The sequence below is a fragment of the Colletotrichum lupini genome, chromosome 4 (genome assembly GCF_023278565.1).
Source record: "Colletotrichum lupini chromosome 4, complete sequence".
Lineage (NCBI taxonomy): Eukaryota > Fungi > Ascomycota > Sordariomycetes > Glomerellales > Glomerellaceae > Colletotrichum > Colletotrichum lupini.
Genome location: NC_064677.1, coordinates 6,399,164 through 6,423,085, shown reverse-complemented (window position 1 = coordinate 6,423,085; position 23,922 = coordinate 6,399,164). Strand labels below are relative to the sequence as shown.

The 23,922-nt window shown below is 36.5% G+C and overlaps 6 protein-coding genes across 6 annotated transcripts; 2 read left to right on the top strand and 4 right to left on the bottom strand.

Moving 5' to 3' along the window:
- Positions 1-2,476: 2,476 nt before the first annotated feature.
- CLUP02_09017 (uncharacterized protein) lies at positions 2,477-2,710 on the bottom strand (the record flags this gene model as incomplete). Its single annotated transcript, XM_049287998.1, has 1 exon — positions 2,477-2,710. A coding segment is annotated over one exon (234 nt), but the record flags the coding sequence as incomplete, so codon positions are not given.
- A 3,614-nt stretch (positions 2,711-6,324) lies between these two features.
- CLUP02_09016 (uncharacterized protein) lies at positions 6,325-7,229 on the bottom strand (the record flags this gene model as incomplete). The annotated part of the gene is made up of 3 exons (XM_049287997.1): positions 6,325-6,497; positions 6,576-6,879; positions 6,951-7,229. The coding sequence occupies 3 exons, from the start codon at positions 7,227-7,229 to the stop codon at positions 6,325-6,327; spliced, it is 756 nt and encodes a 251-aa protein (XP_049145141.1).
- A 2,314-nt stretch (positions 7,230-9,543) lies between these two features.
- Positions 9,544-10,317, top strand: CLUP02_09015 (uncharacterized protein; the record flags this gene model as incomplete). Its single annotated transcript, XM_049287996.1, has 1 exon — positions 9,544-10,317. One exon carries the CDS (start codon positions 9,544-9,546, stop codon positions 10,315-10,317), a length of 774 nt encoding a protein of 257 aa, XP_049145140.1.
- A 3,822-nt stretch (positions 10,318-14,139) lies between these two features.
- CLUP02_09014 (uncharacterized protein) lies at positions 14,140-14,286 on the bottom strand (the record flags this gene model as incomplete). Its single annotated transcript, XM_049287995.1, has 1 exon — positions 14,140-14,286. A coding segment is annotated over one exon (147 nt), but the record flags the coding sequence as incomplete, so codon positions are not given.
- Positions 14,287-18,398: 4,112 nt separating this feature from the next.
- On the top strand, positions 18,399-22,124 carry CLUP02_09013 (major facilitator superfamily transporter; the record flags this gene model as incomplete). Its single annotated transcript, XM_049287994.1, has 10 exons — positions 18,399-18,562; positions 18,610-18,770; positions 18,853-18,874; positions 18,907-19,429; positions 19,489-19,601; positions 19,715-20,659; positions 20,725-20,742; positions 20,799-21,694; positions 21,746-21,837; positions 21,966-22,124. The coding sequence occupies 10 exons, from the start codon at positions 18,399-18,401 to the stop codon at positions 22,122-22,124; spliced, it is 3,093 nt and encodes a 1,030-aa protein (XP_049145138.1).
- Positions 22,125-23,242: 1,118 nt separating this feature from the next.
- CLUP02_09012 (uncharacterized protein) lies at positions 23,243-23,617 on the bottom strand (the record flags this gene model as incomplete). Its single annotated transcript, XM_049287993.1, has 2 exons — positions 23,243-23,438; positions 23,544-23,617. The coding sequence occupies 2 exons, from the start codon at positions 23,615-23,617 to the stop codon at positions 23,243-23,245; spliced, it is 270 nt and encodes an 89-aa protein (XP_049145137.1).
- Between the last annotated feature and the right edge of the window lie 305 nt (positions 23,618-23,922).

Sequence of the window (23,922 nt, the reverse complement as noted above, 5' to 3'; positions counted from 1 at the left end):
AGATTATATTATTATATATAGTAAATTCGCTCTTATTTATACTCTCGTTAGCTAGGATAATAATATACCCTAATTATAAAGTAAGGTCGTTATTATTTATAAATAACCTATTAATAAAGACGTAGAGCTTGCTAGTTATAAGGTCGATTGAGTAATAAACGAGACCTTAATTAAGAGTTATTTATTACTATTTAAGCTACTTATTAAGAACTTCGACGTCTCGTTTAGTTAGATTTATAACCTACGCTACTTTAATATAATTAAAAGTCGCCTCGGGCTAATAAATACTTATAATATATACCCCTTATGCAAGCTTAGCCTTATACTATTTCTTAACGTTAGTTATATTTAGATTAACGAGGTTAATCTTCTCGCCCTACCCCTTTTACTAAAAGACGACGGTTTCCCCTTTAATTATAAGAATCCTACCGTTAAATACTAGGGAGGTGTTTATTATAAAGACCTTTTTTAGCTTTATTACGAAGCCCGCTTTTTAAAGCTCTTTATCCTCTTTTTTTATAAAGTTAATATCGAATAGGCCTAATATATCGTTAGTTTATATTCCGATAATCCTAAATTAGTTACCTTTATACTCTGCGATTAGTAAGTACGGGTCGTACGTAGAGGTAACTATTAATAGTTAATTAATATAAAAATCGTAATAAGTAGCCTATTAATAAGTACCCAATTCTACGAGCTTATATAGTAGCTTAAGTACTTTAATAATCGTGTTTTTTAAGTACTTACTAGCTATTTCTTTTAGTAAATAGGCTAGGGTTTTCTTTATAAGCCCTGTGGCCGATTAGGTATAAGCCTAGGTAATATTACGGCTTTAAATCTCGTATCCCTTTTTCCGTAGCGATATTATTAGTACTATTATTAATCGTTAGCTATAGCGCTATATAATAAGCGATTATATAAGTAGCGTTGCCTTTTTAACGTCGCCGTACTCCTAAATTACGTATTTAGACTTCTTATACGGCTAGGGTATTCCTTTCTTTTTAATCTTACGAACTATTCGTAATTTAAATATATAGAGGTTTATATATTTTTCTAAGTCGTATAAGATAAATCAATAGACCCCTCGATTATAAAGAGTATTTGCTTCGATAAGATCTAATCCTTTATATAGCTTTTTAGTAGTTATAATTACGCTTTCCTTACGTAGTTTAACCGCTAGCTCGAAATCGGCTTTCTTTTTTACTATATAAAAGGTATTAATTACCTCGTTATTAGTAATAAATTGCTTCGTTAGGGCTTACCATCGTAGGTTTTTATAACGTCTCGGTAGTAGTATTAGTACCCTTTTAGTAATTTCCTCTTCTTCGTTATTTATTAGTACTATTATAACGATTTCGTTAAGGATAATTTCCTATGCCTCTACTACGGGTTATATAGTTTCCCCTAGCTCTTTTTCTTTTTATAAGTTAGAAATTACCTCGTTAGGATTTATATAATACGGTCTAACTACTATAATTAATATTTTAAGTAGCTAGTTACGATCTCTCGCGACTATATAAGAGCGCTCGTTAACGGAAATTAATTTATATAGCCTAGCTTATTATTAAGTAATTTCGCGCTATACTTATATATCTAAATTTAGTAGTATATTTAGATTATCCCCTATATTAGGCCTATTATATATAGTAATTACCTCGTTAACTTACCTTTTTATACTTACCTCGCGTAGTACCCGTATTACTTTTTTAACTACTCGTACTCGTTAGCTTATGCTTAGTAACGGTAATAAGGCTAAGGTCGTTCTTAAATATACTCTAAATACTAATAGCGTTAGTATAAGTCCGTTAGGCCCTATAGTGTCGTTATAGTATTTAAGTGCTATTTAGAGGCATTCGTTATTAGTAAAATCTGGATTTTCCTTTTTAATAATTCTAAACGCCCTTTTTAACTACTAGTATACCCTCTTTACCTTTTTAATACTATAGTGCGCTTTAACGAGTACGATTTTTAGCTATATACTATAGGCCGTCGTATTATCCTTAAATTCTACTAACTTAAAGCTAGTATTAGCGTCGGTTCTAATACCGTCTAGCGGTCCCTAGTATATATTAATCTAGCTTTTTCGTAGGGCTATTTATACTATCTTTACTTATAAATCCCGGAGGAATTGCCCTACTTAGAAGGATATAGCTACGTCGATTATATATAGTACTAGCCGACTATTTAAGTAAAAGATATCGATAACGATTTCCTAGTTAAAGTTAAGCTTATTACGTAATTTAAACTTAAATTTACGTAAGCTCTGCGTATTTATCTAGTATTAGTAGTATACTTTTATTAACTACTCTAGCGCCCCTATTTTAATATTATTATTACTTAATTACTTTAGGAGGTTATATAGCCTCGTAACTAACGGGTGCCCGAATCTCTAGTATAGTCTTTTGAGCTTATTTTCCGTTAAGTAATTAATTAACTTCGTATTATTAGTAAGCTTTATAAACGCATACCCCTATCGTTATTTAACTATCTCGAAGTATTTACCGCTAGAGATTCTGTTCCTCGTATTATTAAATATAATACTTAGTCGATCTATATCTTTTAAATATAAGAGAAATGGGGTATTAATAAGTAAAATATAAAAAGTTATCGTTCCGAAGTACGTCTCTACTTTTACTATACTTAGGGTGACGATTTCCTTACCTAGGCTAAAACTAATCTTTATAATACCTTCTATTAACGTATTAAGCGTTACTAATGCGATCTTTTATAGCGCTTAGAATTACCCTTTTCCTCTAGTTAACTATTATAATACCCTAGTATTTAAAATAATCCTATAGAAATCGTCTAGGCTATACCTTTCGCTCGTATAAAATACTTATACGAGCTTAGTATTTAAGGGATCTAAGTAGTATAAAAAGGACCCCTTTAACTACCCCTAGATTTACTTAGTACTATATTCCTTTTCTTTAAATATTAAGAGAGATAGCGTCTTCTCCTTAATCGTTAAGAAATTAGGCTTCGGCCCTATTAGATTTACCTTTTTAAGTACTTTTATATCCGTTATCTAAGGGACCTTTTCTTATTATTTATAAATAAAAGCTTATTTATTAAGAGCTTTTACTACCCTCTATTCGTTTAGCCTCGTATATCCTCTAGAGGCTAACGGGGCGAAAACAGAGTAGTTAATATTATTAATTTTATTATAATCTAATTCGTTAATATAGGGGGTAAGATCTTTTTTATTTTCTAAATCTCTTATAGGGGGTATATACTTTAGGCCGCTACTTTAGCTACTATTACTAAGTTCCGTACCCCCAGATCTACCCTTATATATAACAAAGAATTAGTTAAACCGACGAGGGCTAGTTTTACTATCTACTACCCTCGACTTTTTATACTATTCGTATAATTTAGTACGCTTTTCCTCGGAGTAGTTACTTAACTAATATTTATCCTTTTTATAAATATAGTATTACCTTTTTTATTACCCTATTTATAAGTTAAATCTTTACTTATTTAATAAATCTAGGCCTCTTTACTAGTAATTACCGTATTTAGCCTCTTTTCTTTTCTTATTATACGTTCGATCGACTTAATATTATTAATAAGGGCCGTCGTACGCTTAGAGGTAGGTTTAGTACGGTATTCTTATTTTAATATTAAAGCTAGATCTTAGCCTCGAGTAGAACGTTTCGTAGTTTTTAAGTACTTAGTATAGGGTTATTTTTATTTCTAATATATACTAGACTATAGTATAGAGATATCCGACTTTTTGCTTATTTATCCCCTTATTTAGCTAGGTTTTCGCTAGCTTATTAATTCGATCGATAAGCTCTTTAAGGATCTCTACTTATAATTTACTTTTTATTATCCTAGCTATAGATATAAAAAAAATCGCTCGTAGCTTAGATAGGAGCTCTAGGTTCTTATTATAAGTCTTAAAGCGGCTTTAGATTACGTTAATTATACTAAAAAAGTCGTTTTAATCGAGATTACGTACCGCTTCGTAATAATAATTAGAGGCTTTACTTACGAATACGATATTAATTACTAAATAGTATTAGTATTCCCTAATTCTAATTTTTTCGTAATAATCGTAAAATATCGTTAGGGTTTTTTATAAGACCTTATACTTCCCCCCAGAGTATAATTTCTCTTTTAGAAAGATTTTTTTAAGGTCTATAAATTACTTCGTATTTACTATTAGATTTTTAGTATCTATATACGATCCCTACGTCGCTGCGTATTATTAGTGACTTCGGGTTGTTTATTTCTTTTCTTATTAACCGATTAGCGCCGAATTTCGCGTTAGTAATAGTAACGAGTCGTAGATCGAAATAAGTAGAATTATTAATTATTATACTTTTAGTACTATATTTTACCCCGGTATATCCTTTTATAACAATAGATTTCCGTTAGTAATTATAGGGAGGAAATCTAGGTCGTTTACCCTTTTTCTAAATTCGTTAAAGCGATTATACGCTCTATTAACTTATACTTAGTTCTATAGTACGAATTCCTCTTTTATAATTATTATTATTAATATTTTATATAGCTCTTGCGATTATAATTGCGTTAGTAATACCCCTCGCTTATAAAAGAATCTATTAACTACTTTTACGATTCCTAGGCTTGCGCTTACGAACTATTTGTTTAGTTAATAACTAAGGTCGTTTATAATCTTATAAAATAGGGGTTACCCCTATAGCCCCTTTTTTTTATAAACCTTAGTTAAATAGATTAATATTACGTTAATTTGCTTACTATTAGGCTAATCCGTAATTCTATATATCCACGTCCCCTAATAGTCCGGGTTAATATTTACTTACTTATAAGGGATTAGGATTTTATTAAGGATCGGGTTTCGTCCTCTTCTTCCTTACCCTAACTCGCTAAGGGTCATACTTTAGCTTATACCCGTATTAGTAATTACTAGCGTATTTAATTTTAACGAGGATATATTTAATCCGCGCGCTAGTTATAATAAATCCGTACTTTTATTACTTAACGAATTTATTAAGGTTTAGGAAATTCCCGCTTCTTTTTACTATCTTATTACTACTTTTGTTTTTATTATTTTTAGCGATTACTATTGCCCTTTTAAATCGCTAGCTATCGTACTTACTAAGATCCTCCTTTTTATTTAGTATAAAAGGGTAGGTTTTAGTAGTTCTTTTTAATAATAGTAATAGCAAACGTTTATATTATTATAAGAAGATATAGTAATTAGTCTCGGGATCTTTACTAGTTATTAATTTCCGCTATCCCGTATACTTCTAGCTTCTTAAGCCTCGTACTTTTTATAATTTCTAAATAGCTTCCTTCCCTAACTTACCTCTTTTAAAGCGGTATTCTATAAAAATAGTTAAAAATAAACGCCGGGCGGCTCGTAGAGGAGCTATATAAGCTATTAAGAACCGTATAGGCCGTTAAATATAGTTAACGAAGTTAAGCCCTCCTTTTTATAAAATCGTAGATTTTAAGGACTTATTAAAAATGCTTACTTATTACTCGTACGTAGTAGGGTTAGATGCTTTAGAGATCTTATCTTTTGCGGCCTCTTAGTACCCTATTTTATATCTTTTAGGTAGTCTTTTTCGTAGCTTAATTGTAATTAGGTAATTATTACTCAGGTATTTCCTTTTACTAATTTAACCGGTTAATTTTTAATTACGGGCCGGCTATAGAAAAGTCGTTTAGTAAAAAAGCTACTCGGGGTAATAGCAAAAGGCTAGTCGCTTAAGCGGTTCTATTAATTAATATATTTTAATATAGTAGACGTCGACCTCTTATAAGTAGTAAAGGGCTACGATTACTTAATTCCGTACGGTATTTAAAAATCGCCCCCTTTTTCGTTTACTTCTATAAGGTTAATTAATATAAATCTCTTATCTTATATAATATTAAGAGGTCGTCTCTTTTACGTAATAAGATACCTTACCGATCTATAATAATAGAATTTAACTACTAATTAGTATTAGTATCCTTATAATAAGGTAGTTAGTTCGAACTATAATTAATAAAGAGATTAATTAAACTATATAAATATCTGCGTAATAGGTATAAAAAGGAGGTTCTAACCGTAGGTTAGGCTGGCTACGATAATCGTAAATAGGGCCCCTAATTGGCCCCTGCGCAGTCGGCTGTATGCCGCGGTCGAATTGGACTTCCAATCCGACATTAGGTGACTCTCGAACCTTTGCCCCGCGTATTTAGCGTAAATCTGGGGTTCAATACTACGGGCCGCAAGCGCATGTAGCCGGCCCGGTGCTGAGCTAGGGTATGGCATGTAGGTACGATTTTCAAGCGACCAATGCGAGGCAATGAATCACCCAACGAACCACTTGAAGACCAAACTATTGACTATGTAGAAGTACCAACACCGGGCCGGCTCTCAGCTCTATGTGAAGTACCCGTCCACTCATCAGGATACTCTTTGCGAACGAAGTCTAGGAGACATCCTAATTGCTCGGTGATGTCCCAACGAGCTAGCCTCGATAACCAGGCTTTTTGGCTGAGAGAGAAAACATTCACGACTCGGTGTCATTAAGAAAATCAGCCTACAAGGTAGATTTGACCGGCGCGTCGGAATCATCAACACCCCCTGCTCGCACTGCCATGAATTTCTCGCCACTTGCTGCAACCACCCGCGACATCCATCACAGCTCCGCCATTTTCAACAATGTCTGTAGTCCATCCCAGCGAGCCCCGAACTACCATCACATCTCCACTATGAGCAAACAATGACTTCTCGTCGGGCTCAATGACCTGTTTGTAGTAAGGGTCCGCATAAGCGGACAAGAACTGCTCGATGCTCGATACGGTGAAGTCGGCTGCTCCGTCGTATTGTAAGAGGTATTCGTCCGGCAGCCTTAGAGCTTTCTGAAGGGTCGTGCGATTTGCCTCGGTGGTGTGGTACTGTGGAATCCATCTCAGTGAGCTCCAAAGGCTCTCGATTAAGGATTGGGCAATGATATCACGTCACTTACCTGAGTGTACCGATTGACGCCGTACTGGAGAGCCCATGGCACGACGAGGGGGCCATGCGTGTTCGTCCAGTGATCGTGGAACTCTTGCTCCGTCATTTCAGCCTTTCGGGTGAGGAAAGTGATGATGCGCGCAGATTCGTCCGCTAGAGCTGGAACGAGAAGGGTGAGAAGGGCACCGAGGCCGCACGTCGTTGACGTGAACCTCATCGTGTACGTTGGCTGAATGATTATGTGTAAAAGTGCACGAGGACCTGGGTTCTCGATCCAAGCTGCAGCCATCGTAATGTAAGGTAACGACTTTCGTTTCCCTTTATACTCTTCGAGAGCCTAGAGTTCGAGAGAAGAGCCAAACTACATTTTCAATGGGCCTTGGCCTTTCGCTGAGGATCGGGGGTTATAATTCCCGTCAAAGTGGTCCGGCATCGCCAACTCTGTCTCGTTCCTCGGGCAAGCCGGAGCACATCTCTCGAGAAAGGGACATAGCTGCGATACTTTGAAGGTGATTCGTGATGCTTGATAACTTCGGCATGAACGAGCAGATCTTGAAAACCACCGACTACGATATCGAGTCGTTGATTTGTTGGTTTTCAGACCCCAGTCATTTGCGGCAGGGCGCGCACGATGAACCCTGTCTCTTGGCACACGAGTTTGAAGCAGGCTATAGCATTTTGTCATTCCTTCAAATCAATTATACTTTGCGTTTGGCTTGCTGTTTCTTCCTCAAAAGGTTTGAATTACTGCTTTGTGCTGCCTTCTAAGAGAAACTATTAGTATCCCTATTACAGGGTAGTTGGTTCGAACCGTAGGTTAACGAAGAGATTAATTAAACTATATAAATATTTGCGTCGTAGGTATAAAAAAGAGGTTCTAACCGTAGGTTAAGTTAGTTATAATAATCGTAAATAGGGCCCCCTAATTAGCCCCTGCGTAGTTAGTTATATACTACGGTCGAATTAGACTTCTAATCTAATATTAACTTTTTTTTCTTTTATTAATTTAACTATTATAGTTAGAGGTATAATTTAACTTTAGGCTTATTTACTAAGTTATCTCTTTTTCCCCCTTTTTTTTTACTCTTTTTATATAACCTATCCCTCTATTCGTATAATAACTTTTTTATTACTTATAAATTACTTTAACTCCTTATTTAGTACTACTTTTATAAAAGCGTTTACGAGGTTATTTTTATTATTAATTTAATAAATCTCGAGTATTTTACGCTTTTTATATAATTACTTAAGGGCTATAATATTAATTATAAGCTTTTTTTTTTTTATTATCCCTAATTTAATAAGGTATTTATATAGTAAGTAGGAATTAGTATAAATAACTATTAAAATAGGTAGAAGGTTAAATTAATTAGTAATTTTTTTTAGCGTTATTAAAATTATATAAGAGAGGTTAACGTTATTAATTATACCGTAGACCTCTAACGTTAATATACTTCTTATTACAGACGCGAATCCCAGGAGGCTTCAAGATTTCACGCGTGGGTTGATGTTGGATGGCTCAGATGGCTCTGGTGGGAGATTTGAGCTGCTCGGAATTTTGGTAGTATTGAGATAACGCTAGAGCGCGCTCATCGATAGCCAGCTTTTAAAAAAGGAAATCATCGGCTAAGGTAATGCTTTTTCCGGGGAGATAATGTTGTCAGATGTACAAAGCTGGAAATTCTTGTTTGTCAGTGAAAAAGAGTGCCGCATCTTTCCATTCCTCAAAGCTCAAAGGCCTCTGTAGGGTTATGTTGAGATGCGGCGAAACTTTCCATGTAAGGTAAGTATGAAACCATGAATGCTCCGACCACCGGTTGCCGGATCCCGGTATCCACCAGTTCCCTCGCTTCTATTCCGGCAGACAAGCGGCTTTGGAGCCGGTGCGAAGCCCCGCCCCTCGTATCCACATCGCGGGGCCGGGAGTCCTGCACCTGGATGTAATCAGTCTCTTGTAATTGGCTAGTTCTGACAAACAACATCCCTCGAAATGCGTCAGAGTGTACGTATACGTGTAAAAGCAGTTGCTCATGCAGACCTTGCTTGCTTGTGCACCTTTCATGCGGATTCAGATAAGAGTCACCCGCACCGAAGCTATCTAACCTACCTCCCGCGGAGATGCCATGTTGGGGGTTGAGTCACCGGGGCTGACTGACTCTCGACAGTGACGACCAAGCTTGAGACCGCGGAACGGTCTTTGTTACGCACGGATACGGAGATAGGTGGCTGAAGTCATCAGAATATAAATCAATGCGATCGTCGAAGATTGAGCCCTTCCGGCCTCTGGCGTTAATGAACAGACTTTCCAGATGTGGTTGTGATATTGCCATTGCGAGTACTTGCGGAGGCGAAAACTTCCGCGATTGACGTTAGAAACCATAATTAGTGGACCACATGCACGCCCTTTCAAAAACATGTCCTATTACGTTTCGGCAGGAACTAGAGGAAATACACGGAAGCGCCCGGCCCTATAAAGCCGGTGAACCGACATAAACCGCTGTCATCAGATCAACTCAAGTACTATCAATTTCAACCCATTGATATCAACAAACAACAACGCCATTTAGCCAATTTACTGTATCCATCTTCTTGTCTTCGACACCATGCAGCTTCGGAAAGATCACGTGGAGAATAGTATTCGAGTACTTCGTCAGCTCATCAAGGACTATCCCCTCGGCGTCCTTACAACAGCTATACCGTCGGCCGATCACCCTTTCATCCAGTCTAGCCACATCCCCTGGGTATTAGATGTCGAAGATGACTCTAGCGAAACCGAGCTCGGCGTCCTGAGAGGTCATGTGGCGCGCGCAAATCCTCAGTGCAAGGCGATGGTCGAGTCACTAGCGGCAGAAAACCGGACTGGGACCGGAAACGTTCTCGATCAGGAGGTGCTGGTCCTCTTCACCACGCCCGCCCACTCCTATGTCACGCCGAAATTCTACGTTGAAACCAAGCCAACGACGGCCAAAGTCGTACCGACCTGGAACTACGCCGCGGTGCAGGCGTACGGTCGCGCCAAGATCTTTTATGAGTCCAAAGCCGAGGAGACGTCGAGTTTCCTGAATAAACAGCTCCACGATCTCTCACAATTGGGAGAGCAGTCAATCATGAGATACACTGGTCAAGACGGCCGTCCTGGGCCGTGGCAAATCTCGGATGCCCCGCAACGGTATATTGATCTGTCTAAAATGGCTATCATTGGCATTGAGATCACCATCGACAGGCTGCAGGGCAAATTCAAGATGAGCCAGGAGTTGGGCGAGGGTGATCGCCAAGGTGTTGTCGAGGGATTCAAGGCGTTGAACTCGGACTTGGGCAACCAGATTTCAGCCCTGGTAAAGGAGCGCGGTGAGTTGAAGCAGAGATCTAAACAATAAAATTCAACTAAGATTTAATCCACGAAATGTTGTTTCTTAATCGTTAGGTGTTAGTATCCCTATGACAGGGTAGTTAGTTCGAACCGTAGTTAACGAAGAGATTAATTAAACTATATAAATATCTACGTAGTAAGTATAAAAAAGAGGTTCTAACTATAGGTTAGGCTAGCTACGATAATCGTAAATAGGGCCCCTAATTAGCCCCTATATAGTCGGCTATATACCGCGGTCGAATTAGACTTCTAATCCGATACTAACTTTCTTTTTTTTTTATCGATTTAACTACTATAATTAGAGGTATAATTCGACCTCGGGCCCGTTTACTAAGTCGTCTCCTTTTTTCCCTTTTTTTACTCTTTTTATATAACCTATCCCTCTATTTATATAGTAACTTTTTTACTACTTATAAATTATTCTAATCCCTTATTTAGTACTACTTTTATAAAAGCGTTTACGAGGTTATTTTTATTATTAATCTAACGGATCTTAAATATCTCGCGCCTTTTATACGATTACTTAAGGGCTATAATATTAATTATAAGCCTCTTTTCCTTTATTATTCTTAATTTAACGAGGTATTCGTATAGCAAGTAGGAATCGGTATAAATAACCGTTAGAATAAATAAAAGGCTAATTCGATCGGTAATCTTCTTTAGCGTTATTAAAATCGCGTAGGAGAGGTTAACGCCGTTAATTATATTATAAACTTTTAACGCTAATATACTTCTCGTTATTTACTTACTTTTAGTTAACGAGTAGTAGATTATATTATTATATATAGTAAATTCGCTCTTATTTATACTCTCGTTAGCTAGGATAATAATATACCCTAATTATAAAGTAAGGTCGTTATTATTTATAAATAACCTATTAATAAAGACGTAGAGCTTGCTAGTTATAAGGTCGATTGAGTAATAAACGAGACCTTAATTAAGAGTTATTTATTACTATTTAAGCTACTTATTAAGAACTTCGACGTCTCGTTTAGTTAGATTTATAACCTACGCTACTTTAATATAATTAAAAGTCGCCTCGGGCTAATAAATACTTATAATATATACCCCTTATGCAAGCTTAGCCTTATACTATTTCTTAACGTTAGTTATATTTAGATTAACGAGGTTAATCTTCTCGCCCTACCCCTTTTACTAAAAGACGACGGTTTCCCCTTTAATTATAAGAATCCTACCGTTAAATACTAGGGAGGTGTTTATTATAAAGACCTTTTTTAGCTTTATTACGAAGCCCGCTTTTTAAAGCTCTTTATCCTCTTTTTTTATAAAGTTAATATCGAATAGGCCTAATATATCGTTAGTTTATATTCCGATAATCCTAAATTAGTTACCTTTATACTCTGCGATTAGTAAGTACGGGTCGTACGTAGAGGTAACTATTAATAGTTAATTAATATAAAAATCGTAATAAGTAGCTTATTAATAAGTGCCCAATTTTACGAGCCTATATAGTAGCTTAAGTACTTTAATAATTATACTTTTTGGGTACTTACTAGCTATTTTTTTTAATAAATAGGCTAGGATTTTCTTTATAAGCTCTATAGCTAATTAGGTATAGGCCTAAGTAATATTACAGCTCTAAATCTTATATCCCTTTTTTTATAATAAGACTATTAATACTATTATTAATCGTTAGCTATAGCGCTATATAATAGGTAATTATATAAGTAGTATTACTTTTTTAATATTACCGTACTTTTAAATTATATATTTAGACTTTTTATATAGTTAGGGTATTTTTTTTTTAATGTTATAAACTATTTATAATTTCAATATATAGAGGTTTATATATTTCTTTAGGTTATAAAAAATAAATTTATAAACCCCTCGATTATAAAGAGTGTTTATTTCGATAAGATCTAATCCCTTATATAGCTTTTTAATAATTATAATTACGCCTTTTTTATATAGTTTAATTATTAGCTCGAAATTAGCTTTCTTTTTTATTATATAAAAAGTATTAATTACCTCGTTATTAGTAATAAATTACTACGTTAGGGCTTATCGTCATAGTCTTTTATAACGTCTCGCTAGTAGTATTAATACCCTTTTATTAATTTCCTTTTTTATTATTATTTATTAATACTACTATAACGATTTTATTAAGGATACTTTCTTATACTTCTATTGCGGGTTATATAGTTTTTCGTAGCTTTTTTTTTTTTTATAAGTTAGAAATTACCTTATTAAGATTTATATAATGCGGTCTAACTACCGTAATTAATACTTTAAATAGCTTGTTACGATTTTTTATAATTATATAAGAGCGCTCGTTAATAAAAATTAATTTATATAGCCTAGCTTATTATTAAATGTTACGAAGGTAACTTTGTTTACCTTATTATTCGCCTTATTATCAATATTACGTAAGCAAACTATATACCATATTAATCTACGATTTCTGTAGATCATTATAGGTATTGATTATGTAAGCAATACTGCTTATATAAGCTTACGTGAGCAATGGAAAGTACTGGAAGGTAACTAAATAATCTGGAATTTACTCGAGGCGGAATTACGTACTACGATTACGCATTCACTTACGTATACGCTTATTAATTATATCATAATTAATAAGCAATGGAATATTCTAGTAGGAGGTTTTTATGCCTATATGTAGGCGTGTATTTGCCTACCTAGACCTTTCGTTAAGCAAGCAACTTCTTATATAGTAATTCAACTATATTACTCTTTTTACTATAAAAACCTCTTTTATATACGCTTATATCCCCTATATTCATATATTCTTGCTTCTATATGAATATTCACTTTTCATATTCTTTATAAGAATATCCCGCATTACCTCGTTAAAGCTATACGTGCTAGATTAAATAATTTCGTATTATACTTATGTATCCGAATTTAGTAATATATTTAAATTACCCTCTATATTAGGCTTATTATACGTAGTAATTACCTCGTTAATTTACTTTTTTATACTTATTTTACGTAGTACCCGTATTATTTTTTTAACTACTTAGGCTCGTTAGCTTATATTTAGTAATAGTAATAAGGCTAAGGTCGTTTTTAAATATACTCTAAATACTAATAGCGTTTGTATAAGTCCATTAGGCCCTATAATATTATTACAGTATTTAAGTACTATTTAGAGGCATTCGTTATTAATAAAATCTAGATTTTCTTTTTTAATAATTCTAAACGCCCTTTTTAATTACTAATATACCCTTTTTACTTTTCTAATACTATAATACGCTTTAATAAGTATAAATTTTAACTATATACTATAGGCCGTTATATTTTCTTTAAATTCTATTAATTTAAAACTAATACTAGCGTCGGTTCTAATACTATTTAATAATCCCTAGTATATATCGATCTATCCCCTTTATAGGGCTATTTATATTATTTTTATTTATAGATCCCAAAGGAATTGCCTTATTTAAAAAAATATAGCTATATTAATTATATATAGGACTAGCCGACTATTTAAGTAGAAAATATTAATAACGATTTCTTAATTAAAATTAAGCTTATTACGTAATTTGAATTTAAATTTGCGTAGGCTTTGTGTATTTATTTAGTATTAGTAATATACTTTTATTAACTACTCTAGCGCCCCTATTTTAATATTATTATTACCTAATTACTTTAAGAAGTTATATAACCTCGTAATTAATAAGTACCCGAATTTCTAGTATAGCTATCTAAGCTTACTTTTTATTAAGTAGTTAATTAACTTCGTATTATTAATAAGCCTTATAAACGTATACCCCTATTATTATTTAACTTTCTTAAAATACTTATTACTAAAGATTTTATTGCTTATATTATTAAATATAATACTTAGTTAATTTATATTTTTTAAATATAAGAAAAATAGGGTATTAATAAGTAAAATATAAAAAGTTATCGTTCTAAAGTACGTTTTTATTTTTATTATACTTAGGGCGATAATTTCTTTACCTAGGCCGAAACTAATTTTTATAATACCCGCCGTTAATATATGAAGTATTATTAATACGATTTTTTATAATACTTAGAATTACCCTTTTCTTTTTATTAACTATTATAATACTTTAGTATTTAAGATAATCCTATAAAAATTATCTAAGCTATACTTTTTACTTATATAGAATGCTTATATAAGCTTAATATTTAAGGGATTTAGGTAGTATAAAAAGGACCCTTTTAACTACCTTTAGATTTACTTAATATTATATTTTTTTTTTTAAATATTAAGAGAGGTAATATCTTCTCCTTAAGTATTAAAAGAATAGGCTTTAGTTTTATTAAATTTATTTTTTTAACTACCTCTATATTTATTATTTAAGGGACCTTCCTTTACTATTTATAAATAAAAGCCTATTTATTAAGAGCTTTTACTACCCTCTATTCGTTTAGCCTTATATATCCTCTAGAAATTAACAGGGTAAAAAAAGAGTAATTAATATTATTAATTTTATTATAATCTCATTTATTAATATAAGGAATAAGATCTTTTTTATTTTTTAAATTTCTTATAGGGAGCGGATATTCTAAACTATTATTTTAGCTACTATTACTAAGTTTTATACCCCCGGATTTACCCTTATATATAATAAAAAATTAGTTAAATTAACGAGGGCTAGTTTTATTATTTACTACCCTTAACTTTTTATATTATTCATATAATTTAATACGCTCTTTTTTAAAATAGTTACTTAACCAATATCTATTTCTTTTTATAAATATAGTATTACTTTTTATTTTATTTTATTTATAAGTTAAATCTTAGTCTATTTAATAAATCTAGGCCTCTTTACTAACGATTACCGTATTTAGCCTCTTTTGTTTTCTTATTATACGTTTAATTAACTTAATATTATTAATAAGGGCCGTTATATACTTAGAAATAGGTTTAGTATAATATTTTTATTTTAATATTAAAGCTAAATCTTAGTTTTAAGTAGAGCGTTTCGTAATCTTTAAGTACTTAATATAGGGTTATTTTTATTTTTAATATATACTAAATTATAGTATAAAGATATTTAATTTTCTACTCGTTAGTTCCCTTATTTAGCTAGGTTTTTATTAGCTTATTAATTCGATTAATAAGCTTTTTAAAAACCTTTATTTACGATTTACCCTCTATTATCCTAGCTATAAATATAAAAGAAATTACTTATAACTTAAATAAGAGCTTTAGGTTTTTATTATAAGTCTTAAAGTAGTTTTAAATTACGTTAATAATACTAAAAAAGTCGTTTCGATCGAAATTATATACCGCTTTATAATAATAATTAGAGGCTTTATTTATAAATACGATATTAATTACCGAATAGTATTAGTATTTTCTAATTCTAACTTTTTTATAATAATTATAAAATATTATTAGGGTTTTTTATAAGACCTTATACTTCTCTTTAAAATATAATTTCTTTTTTAAAAAGATCTTTTTAAAGTTTATAAATTATTTTATATTTATTATTAGATTTTTAATATTTATATATAATCCTTGCGTCGCTATATACTATTAATAACTTTAGGTCGTTTTTTTTATCAGCCGATTAGTACTAAACTTTATATTAATAATAGTAATAAGCTATAAATTAAAATAAATAAAATTATCAATTATCGTACTTTTAGTACTATATTTTATTTTTATATATCCTTTTATAATAATAGATTTTTATTAATAATTATAGGGAGGAAATTTAGGTCGTTTACCCTTTTTTTAAACTTATTAAAGCGATTATATACTTTATTAACCTATATTTAGTTTTATAATACGAATTCCTCCTCTATAATTGTTATTATTCGTATTTTATATAGTTCTTATAATTATAATTACGTTAGTAATACCCCTTGCTTATAGAGAAATCTATTAACTACTTTTATAATTCCTAAGCTTATACTTACGAACTATTTATTTAGCTAGTAACTAAAGTTATTTATAATCTCGTAAAATAGGGGTTACCCCTATAACCCCTTTTTTTTATAAACCTTAGTTAAATAGATTAATATTACGTTAATTTATTTATTATTAAGTTAATTTATAATTCTATATATTTACATTCTTTAATAATCTGGGCTAATATTTATTTATTTATAAAAAATTAGGATTCTATTTAGGATCGGGTTTTATCCTCTTTTTTTTTATTTTAATTTACTAAGGGTCGTGCTCTAGCTTATACTTATATTAATAATTATTAATATATTTAATTTTAATAAGGATATATTTAATCTACGCACTAATTATAATAAATTCGTGCTTCTATTACTTAACGAATTTATTAAGATCTAAGAGATTCTCGCTTCCTCTTATTATCTTGCTACTATTTTTATTTTTATTATTTTTAGCGATTATTATTATCTTTTTAAATTACTAACTATTATACTTATTAAAATCTTTTTTTTTATTTAGTATAAAAGGGTAGGTTTTAGTAGTTCTTTTTTTTAATAATAATAATAAACGTTTAAATTATTATAAAAAAATATAATAATTAGTCTTAGGATCTTTATTAGTTACTAATTTTTATTATTTTATATACTTCTAACTTCTTAAGCTTCGTACTCTTTATAATTTCTAAATAGCTTTTTTTCTTAACTTACTTCTTTTAGAATAGTATTTTACAAAAATAGTTAAAAATAGATACTAAGCGGCTTATAAAGGAGCTAAATAGGCTATTAAGTATAGTTAGTAAAGTTAAGCCCTTTTTTTTATAAAATTACGGGCTTTAAGGACTTATTAAAAATACTACTTATTACTCGTACTTAGTAGGGCTAAATATTTTAGAGATTTTTTTTATAGCTTCTTAGTACCCTATTTTATATTTTTTAAGTAGTCTTTTTTATAGCTTAATTATAATTAAGTAATTATCGCTTATTAGTAATCTTTTTTATTACTTAGTTAATTTCTTAAACTTAATAATTACGTATTAAGAGCTAGTATAAAAAAGAGCTTTTTAATAGCCCTTTAGAAATGTTTTATTTTTTTTAGAGCTATACTTTTTTAGCTTTTTTTTTAAACTAATAGTAATTATAATAAGAGGTTATAAGATTATTTTAAAATAGCCGCCTTTTTTTTTAAATTAATTTTTAAAATCTATAATATTTTTAACTTAATATTATTAAGACTTTTAAATCCCCTCTTTTTTTATTAAACTATCCTTTATATTATATTTTTAAATAATACTTAGGGAGTAATTAAGGGGGTTATAAAAAGATTATTTAAATTATAAGTTTTAAAGTTATATTTACAAGATCCTCGTAATATTAGGACTTTTTATATACTATAAATCTCTTAACTTTATAACTCTTATATAAGTTCTTATTACGCTTATTAAAAATATTTATATTTAGAGATTTCTTTTTTAATTACGCAGTGCTTTTTTATATTATATTATTAAGATCGTCCGTTATACTAATTATTTAAGTAAGTAGTTATTACGTAAGTATTTCTTTTTATTAATTTAACTAGTTAATTTCTAATTACGGGCTAGTTATAAAAAAGTTATTTAATAAAAAAGCTATTTAAAGCGATAGTAAAAGGCTAGTTACTTAAGCAGTTTTATTAATTAATATAGTTTAACGTAATAAACGTTAACTTTTTATAAGCAATAAAGGGCTATAATTACTTAACTCCGTACGGTATTTTAAAATCGTTTTTTTATTTTTTATTTTTATAAAGTTAATTAGTATAAATCTCTTATTTCGTATAGTATTAAGAGGTCGTCTTTTTTATATAGCGAGATATTTTACTAATTTATAATAATAGAATTTAATTATTAATTAGTATTAATATTCTTATTATAGGGTAGTTAGTTCGAACTATAGGTTAATAAAGAGATTAATTAAACTATATAAATATCTATATCGTAAGTATAAAAAGGAGGTTCTAACCGTAGGTTAGGCTAGTTATAATAATCGTAAATAGGGCCCCCTAATTAGCCCCTGCGTAGTCGGCTATATGCCGCGGTCGAATTGGACTTCTAATCCGATAGAAACATTTTATGGAAAACTGAACTTGGTATCATCCGAGTTCGGTACGGATTTCCTTCCGTAATCGGCAAAGATACAAATGTCAAACCTCGTAGCCGAGATCTTAGAACCTGTAAGTCGTACAAAATGCTTCGAGGCCGCTTGTTCTTTTCTGTGTCGCTCGACGAGCTATTCTTTCCCGTGGATGCTCAACCTGGCGGCCAAATTGAAAGGATCTCCTTAGATCCGATCAGTCCCATTCTCCTCATACTCTTTGCGCAGGGGATTGAAACCGAGAAGGGATCGGCACCGTAGTCGACCGATACTCGTGGAACAACTCACTCACATGCGTTATCAGTGCGAATCAAGCTTCACCTCATGCAACTGGCCGGCTTTGGTATACCGCTACTCGGTCTCGCGTGCGGGGGAACGCTGGGGAGCTCGGGTGTTTGTACGCGCGGGACAGGCCGAGGAGGGGTCGAGAAACTCTCAACGCGGCATGCGGCTCGACGGAAAAAGGTTGACGACAGGGACTTTATTTGGGATGAAACTAAGCTTGTAATTGCCAACACCGTCGACAATCATCGCGCATCGCTAATAGAGACGTATGAAACTCAGTTCCTGTGCAGGTATCTCTGTCTGACTTATTGTGAAGAGAGAATCGAGAACTGTCTACGACCACTTTTACTCACCAGGAGGCCTTCAGGTTGCCTCGTAGGAACTGTATTCAAGATTTCGAAGGTCGCCCGCGTAACATGATGGCAGAAGTAACGAAATCCACGGACATCAAAGGCCTACACAAAAATGGCTCACTCAACGATGAAGAAACCGGCGGATCGCACTCAGAGGCACCCCTCGAGGTCCACGCAGACGAAGACATCGTAGCGCGGATGAACAACCTTGATCCGCCTGTGACGCCAGAGGAGGAGAGACGCGTACGGAGAAAGATTGATATGCGACTGCCCCCCTTCCTGCTCATTCTCTACATGTTCACCTGGCTGGACCGTGGGGCGCTGGGGAACGCGGCGCTGATGGGGATCAAGGAAGATCTTGGGTTCACGAGCAGAGACTTCTCTCTCGCCGTGAGCATGTTCTTTGTCGGCACGGCGATTTCTGACCTGTTTACGAATATTGGGATGAGGTATATCCGGCCTTCGGTGTACCTCGCTACGGCTATGGTCAGTTTGATGCGCAAGAGGGGTATCAGTACATGGATGAAAGCTCACTAAGCTCATAGATCATCTGGGGCATCTTTGCGACGCTGCAAGCTGTTGCCGGCGGTCCCAGCGGGATGTTCGCGATCCGGTTCTTCCTTGGCATCTTTGAAGCGGCCTTCATCTCCGGGGCACCGTAGCTGACGACTGTTCTCTACCCCAGAGCTGTGAGTTACTCCCGCAAACCTCTTGATACCTTCTTCTTGTCCCCAAAACCTAACAATCTCAGGAATGGGGCCGTCGCATAAGCGTTTACCTCTCAGCAACCCCCCTCGCAGGCGCCTTCGGCGGCTGGGTAGCCTACGGCGTCTCCAACATCTCCAACCCGCTCATAAAGCACTGGCAAGCCCTCTTCGTCATCGAGGGGCTCGTCACCATCCTCTTCGGCATAGCCTGCATCTGGGTCCTGCCCGACCGCCCACACAACACGCGCTGGCTCACCCCGCGCGAGCGCGACGTCGCTACCTGGCGGATGATGCGTGACGGTAACCGCACGCACGGCAAAGTCCACTGGCGCACGACGGCGGCGCAACTGACGGGGGACTGGCGGCTGTGGCTGAACATTGCGATTTATATGGGCCAGGTGCTGCAGACGTACACGATTGCGACGTTTACGCCGATTATTGTGGCAACGTTTGGGTATGATAATGTCAAGGCGCAGTTGATGACGGCGCCGCCGTATTGTGTTGCGTTTGTCATGGTGTTTGTTGTCGGGTGGGCGAGTGATCGGGTGAAGTCGTGTTCGGGGTTGTTGGTGGGGTGTTCTGTTGTTGCTGCTATTGGAGATTTGTTGCTTGCCGTGTTGCCGCATACGGCTGCGAGCGCGAGGTATGGCGCGACGTTTTTGATCTTGTCTGGAATTTTGTCAGGTGTTACGTTGAGCGTTGGCAACATCACGAGTAATTGCTGCGGTGATATCAAGAAGGGGATCGCGACGAGGTTGTTTCAGTCTTTTGGGAGTACGATGGGCATAGCAACGGGATATCTCTTCCCTTCGACGGATGGGCCGAGCTATAAGAAAGGGTTCTGGACGTTGTTTGCGGCTACGTGTTGGACTGGTGTTGGGGCCGCGTTTGTGACGGCGATGAATATCCGGGAAAATAGGAGGCGAGATCGGGAGTTTGGGAAACCGCCTCGAGATGTAGTGATTGACTATGACGAGGATGGCCAGATGGAGAACCATCCATATTGGAGGTTCTACCATTAGGCTCTTGGTAATTGATAAAGATTAGAGACATCCGACTAAGGCTTTACCACAGGTTCAAGGCGCTCATCAAGTGAGGTAATGGAGTTGACATGAATGTTTGTCTTGATAGAAGCCATATCTCTTGAGACGTTGGGTCCTTCTAGCGGCAGCTGTTCACTTAACTCCAGTGGTGTTCCAGCCGCCCGTGACAGCCGTTGGCGGTGCAGTCTCTCTATATCGGTGCCAAAGAGACGAAGGAACGTCAAGTCGGCCCTGGGATGAGGATGGGCTGGCCTTCACGGCGTCGGAGATGGCGTTCCTGCAAGCCGCCGCGGAGCAAACCGGACTGCAAGTAACGGACGATTGGCTGCAGCCGGGCATCCAGCGAACTCGTGTCTTGGCGATGATGGTACTTTTACAGGTGCGCAACATCAAGACCTTGGAGCTACCCATCCATATCAAAGGATTCTTAAGATGTCTCCCCACTGGCGTCGGATTTCCAGCACGCTACGATGCGCTTACGGACATTCGGCTCGGCAAGAACACACTTGGAACGTTTGATGCTACGGGTGAAGATGACCCGTACTTCGGCAGCAGCGACGCGAGACGTCTGCTAGAATCAGCACCGCGGCGCGAGACAGTCCATCTTGATTTCTTCGCAGGCAACTATCGAGATTGGTCCGCCATGGATTGGTCCAGCGTCAGGAACCTGCACTTGCGGCAACTAGAGAGCGATGACGTCCATGTGACGGATTTGTCGACGTTTTGCTGGCTGTATGTTCCCGCGGACCACTCACTTCAAAGAGACGGACAACACGATCACTCAGAGTGGCTCAACAGCTTTGGCGGGTTGGATGGCCCACTCTGTGAGAGAGTGTTTGAAGATGGAAACCTCCCAAACCTCGAAGGGTTGGTCATTCCGGCCTTCGAATGTCCACACAGTCAGCAGTGTCTGTCTGCGCTGAAAAACGAGCTCAATAAAGGCTTCGTGCAGGAGTTCTCAACCTCTTCATCTTTGGAAACAGATGTTGCCATCGTGGTCTGTAAGGTATCGAGGAATGCTGGGGAAGGACTGCTCATGCTCCTCACGTCAGGGCTGCCCTGTAGCGCGGAATTCGACGACCTCCGTTGCAAAGTAGAGATGCAGCTGGCCCACTCACCTAGCCTGAGTACTTCTGAGCTGCAGGTGAAGCTCGTTCCCTCTGCTAATTAGACCGAAAGCTTTTCACCGGAAATGTCAGAAAGTAAACAGAGCCCTACAGCCTCCCCATCATACATTGGGGAGATAGTGGGACGATCCCTTGAATGACCAAGAGGACTAATGATAGCACAGGGGACATTGCCTCCTGGAACATGACGATAGGGTTGGGTGGTGGTTTTCGAAGGAGTCAGGCCAGCGTTGTTGAGTACAACTCTTGGGAACTGAGGAGGCTACGGATGACGCATAATGTCGGAGGCGTCATATTTGATTGACAGCGGCAGTGAGATGGACATACGTTTGATGCGGATATAGCGGAATTTGATAGACGTAGTAGTAGTCTTTACTAGATAGCTTGGAGCAATCTGATATTCTGTCATGTATAATACTTGCCTTCGTCATAATGGTCTACGAATGTGGTCTTAGTGGCAATGCTGTACAGAAAGTGGCAGTTGTCGAGCATTCTTCCAGCTCACATTCAACTTGTGGAGTCGTGTGAGGAGCAACTGGCGGGGCGAATCGGAAGCGGCCTCAGTCAATCGAACTGTTTGGGCAACAGGAAAGAGCAAGGGTCAGCCCGGTATCTGATCACGCTGGGTAGAGGGTCGGCACGGGCGGGAGACCGGGCTGGTGACTGGGACGTTTGCTTGTCTTCCGTGGCCGGGTCACGGATGGACAGTAGGCGGTTGGGACAGGAGTGTTGGAACTCGGACGGCGTAGACGACGAGGAATAGGTATCGCATCTCGACATGTGTTTGCTTCTTGGCGGTTGGTGATGAGAAATGATGTGCTTGCAGGGTATCTGCATCTTGAGCAATATCTTGGAAGGCCATGCACGACAGCAGGGTGTCTGACCATGTCCGTATGATCGTAGGTTCGAATGGTGGGAGACATGGTGGGAGACATGTTGGCATTCCCCAGCCAGCCATAGAAGGTGGACATGTTGTTGGCAGCCCAATCTATTGGGACCAGGGATCGAAGGAGATTTGTCACATCTTTAGCCAGGCTATTGGCGGTTGGCGGTTCTGGGCGGCGGGGTCGAATTCTGTTGCTTTCGCCTGTTTGGGATGCACGGTAATCTGGACTTCCAGATCTGGTTGGAAAGCGGCGGCCAGGAGGAGGTATTCACCGTGTGCTTGACTCGGGTAAAGATTTGAATGCCATGTTCAAATGCTGCAATTGTAGCATCGGGAGAGAGAGAGAGAGAAAGAAGAGGGGTTCTTGGACAAGTACGACGGGTCATCTGTCAGCGACGTTGGAGTGGTCCAAGTAAGCGATTGCAGGTCGCGGGTTTTCGTCCTCGGAGGAATGTGGTGCATTACAGAAGTCAGGTACCGGCTGATGAGCGAACAAAGAATCTTGTTACAGCTGTTCATCAAGAGGAAGCTTGGTTTTACCATGTGGTTAAAAGAACGGATAGAGTGAGGTGCAGTTGCCAAACATCCCCGGGCAGGTCCAGTGGTCCAATTGGGTCCAAGGGTCGGTGCTGGACGGAATGCGGCGGAAGCTTGGGCCGAAAAGCTTCAACAGGCAAGACCCAACTGCCAACCAACCAAAAGTCAATGGGAAAGACTGGACATGAACCTGGAAGGTGCGGGCGACGGGACGGGCGTGGTTGCCCTGACCTGTTGGTACATAGGGAGGTAACTGCGTTGGTGCAAGTAGGTAGGTAGGCAGGTACGAGTACCCCGTACCTGCTCGTCGACGGAAGGTGTCTGGGCACGTACCGCGGTGTGACTAGCGCAAGGAGGGGCACACAAACGCGCATAGTGGAGAACAATCCAATATCCCAGCCAACCAAAACCACCGAATTACCGCCCGTAGTGGCCGGGGTCCGAACGGGAAGGTAACCCCACTGGAGCTTTCCCTTTCCCAATCCTGCGAATCACGCTGCAATGCCGGGGGTCTCCCGCCTTTTTCGACCGTCTCCGCCGTCCCTCGTCCTCCTCCATCGGCCTTTCTGTCAAAGTTGTCGACCACATCTTTGCCCGTCACATCCTCTTCTCACTCTGCTATTCGACCGCCACCAAGAGCATCAACCGCCCCCAATATGCACCTGTCCACCATGTGTGC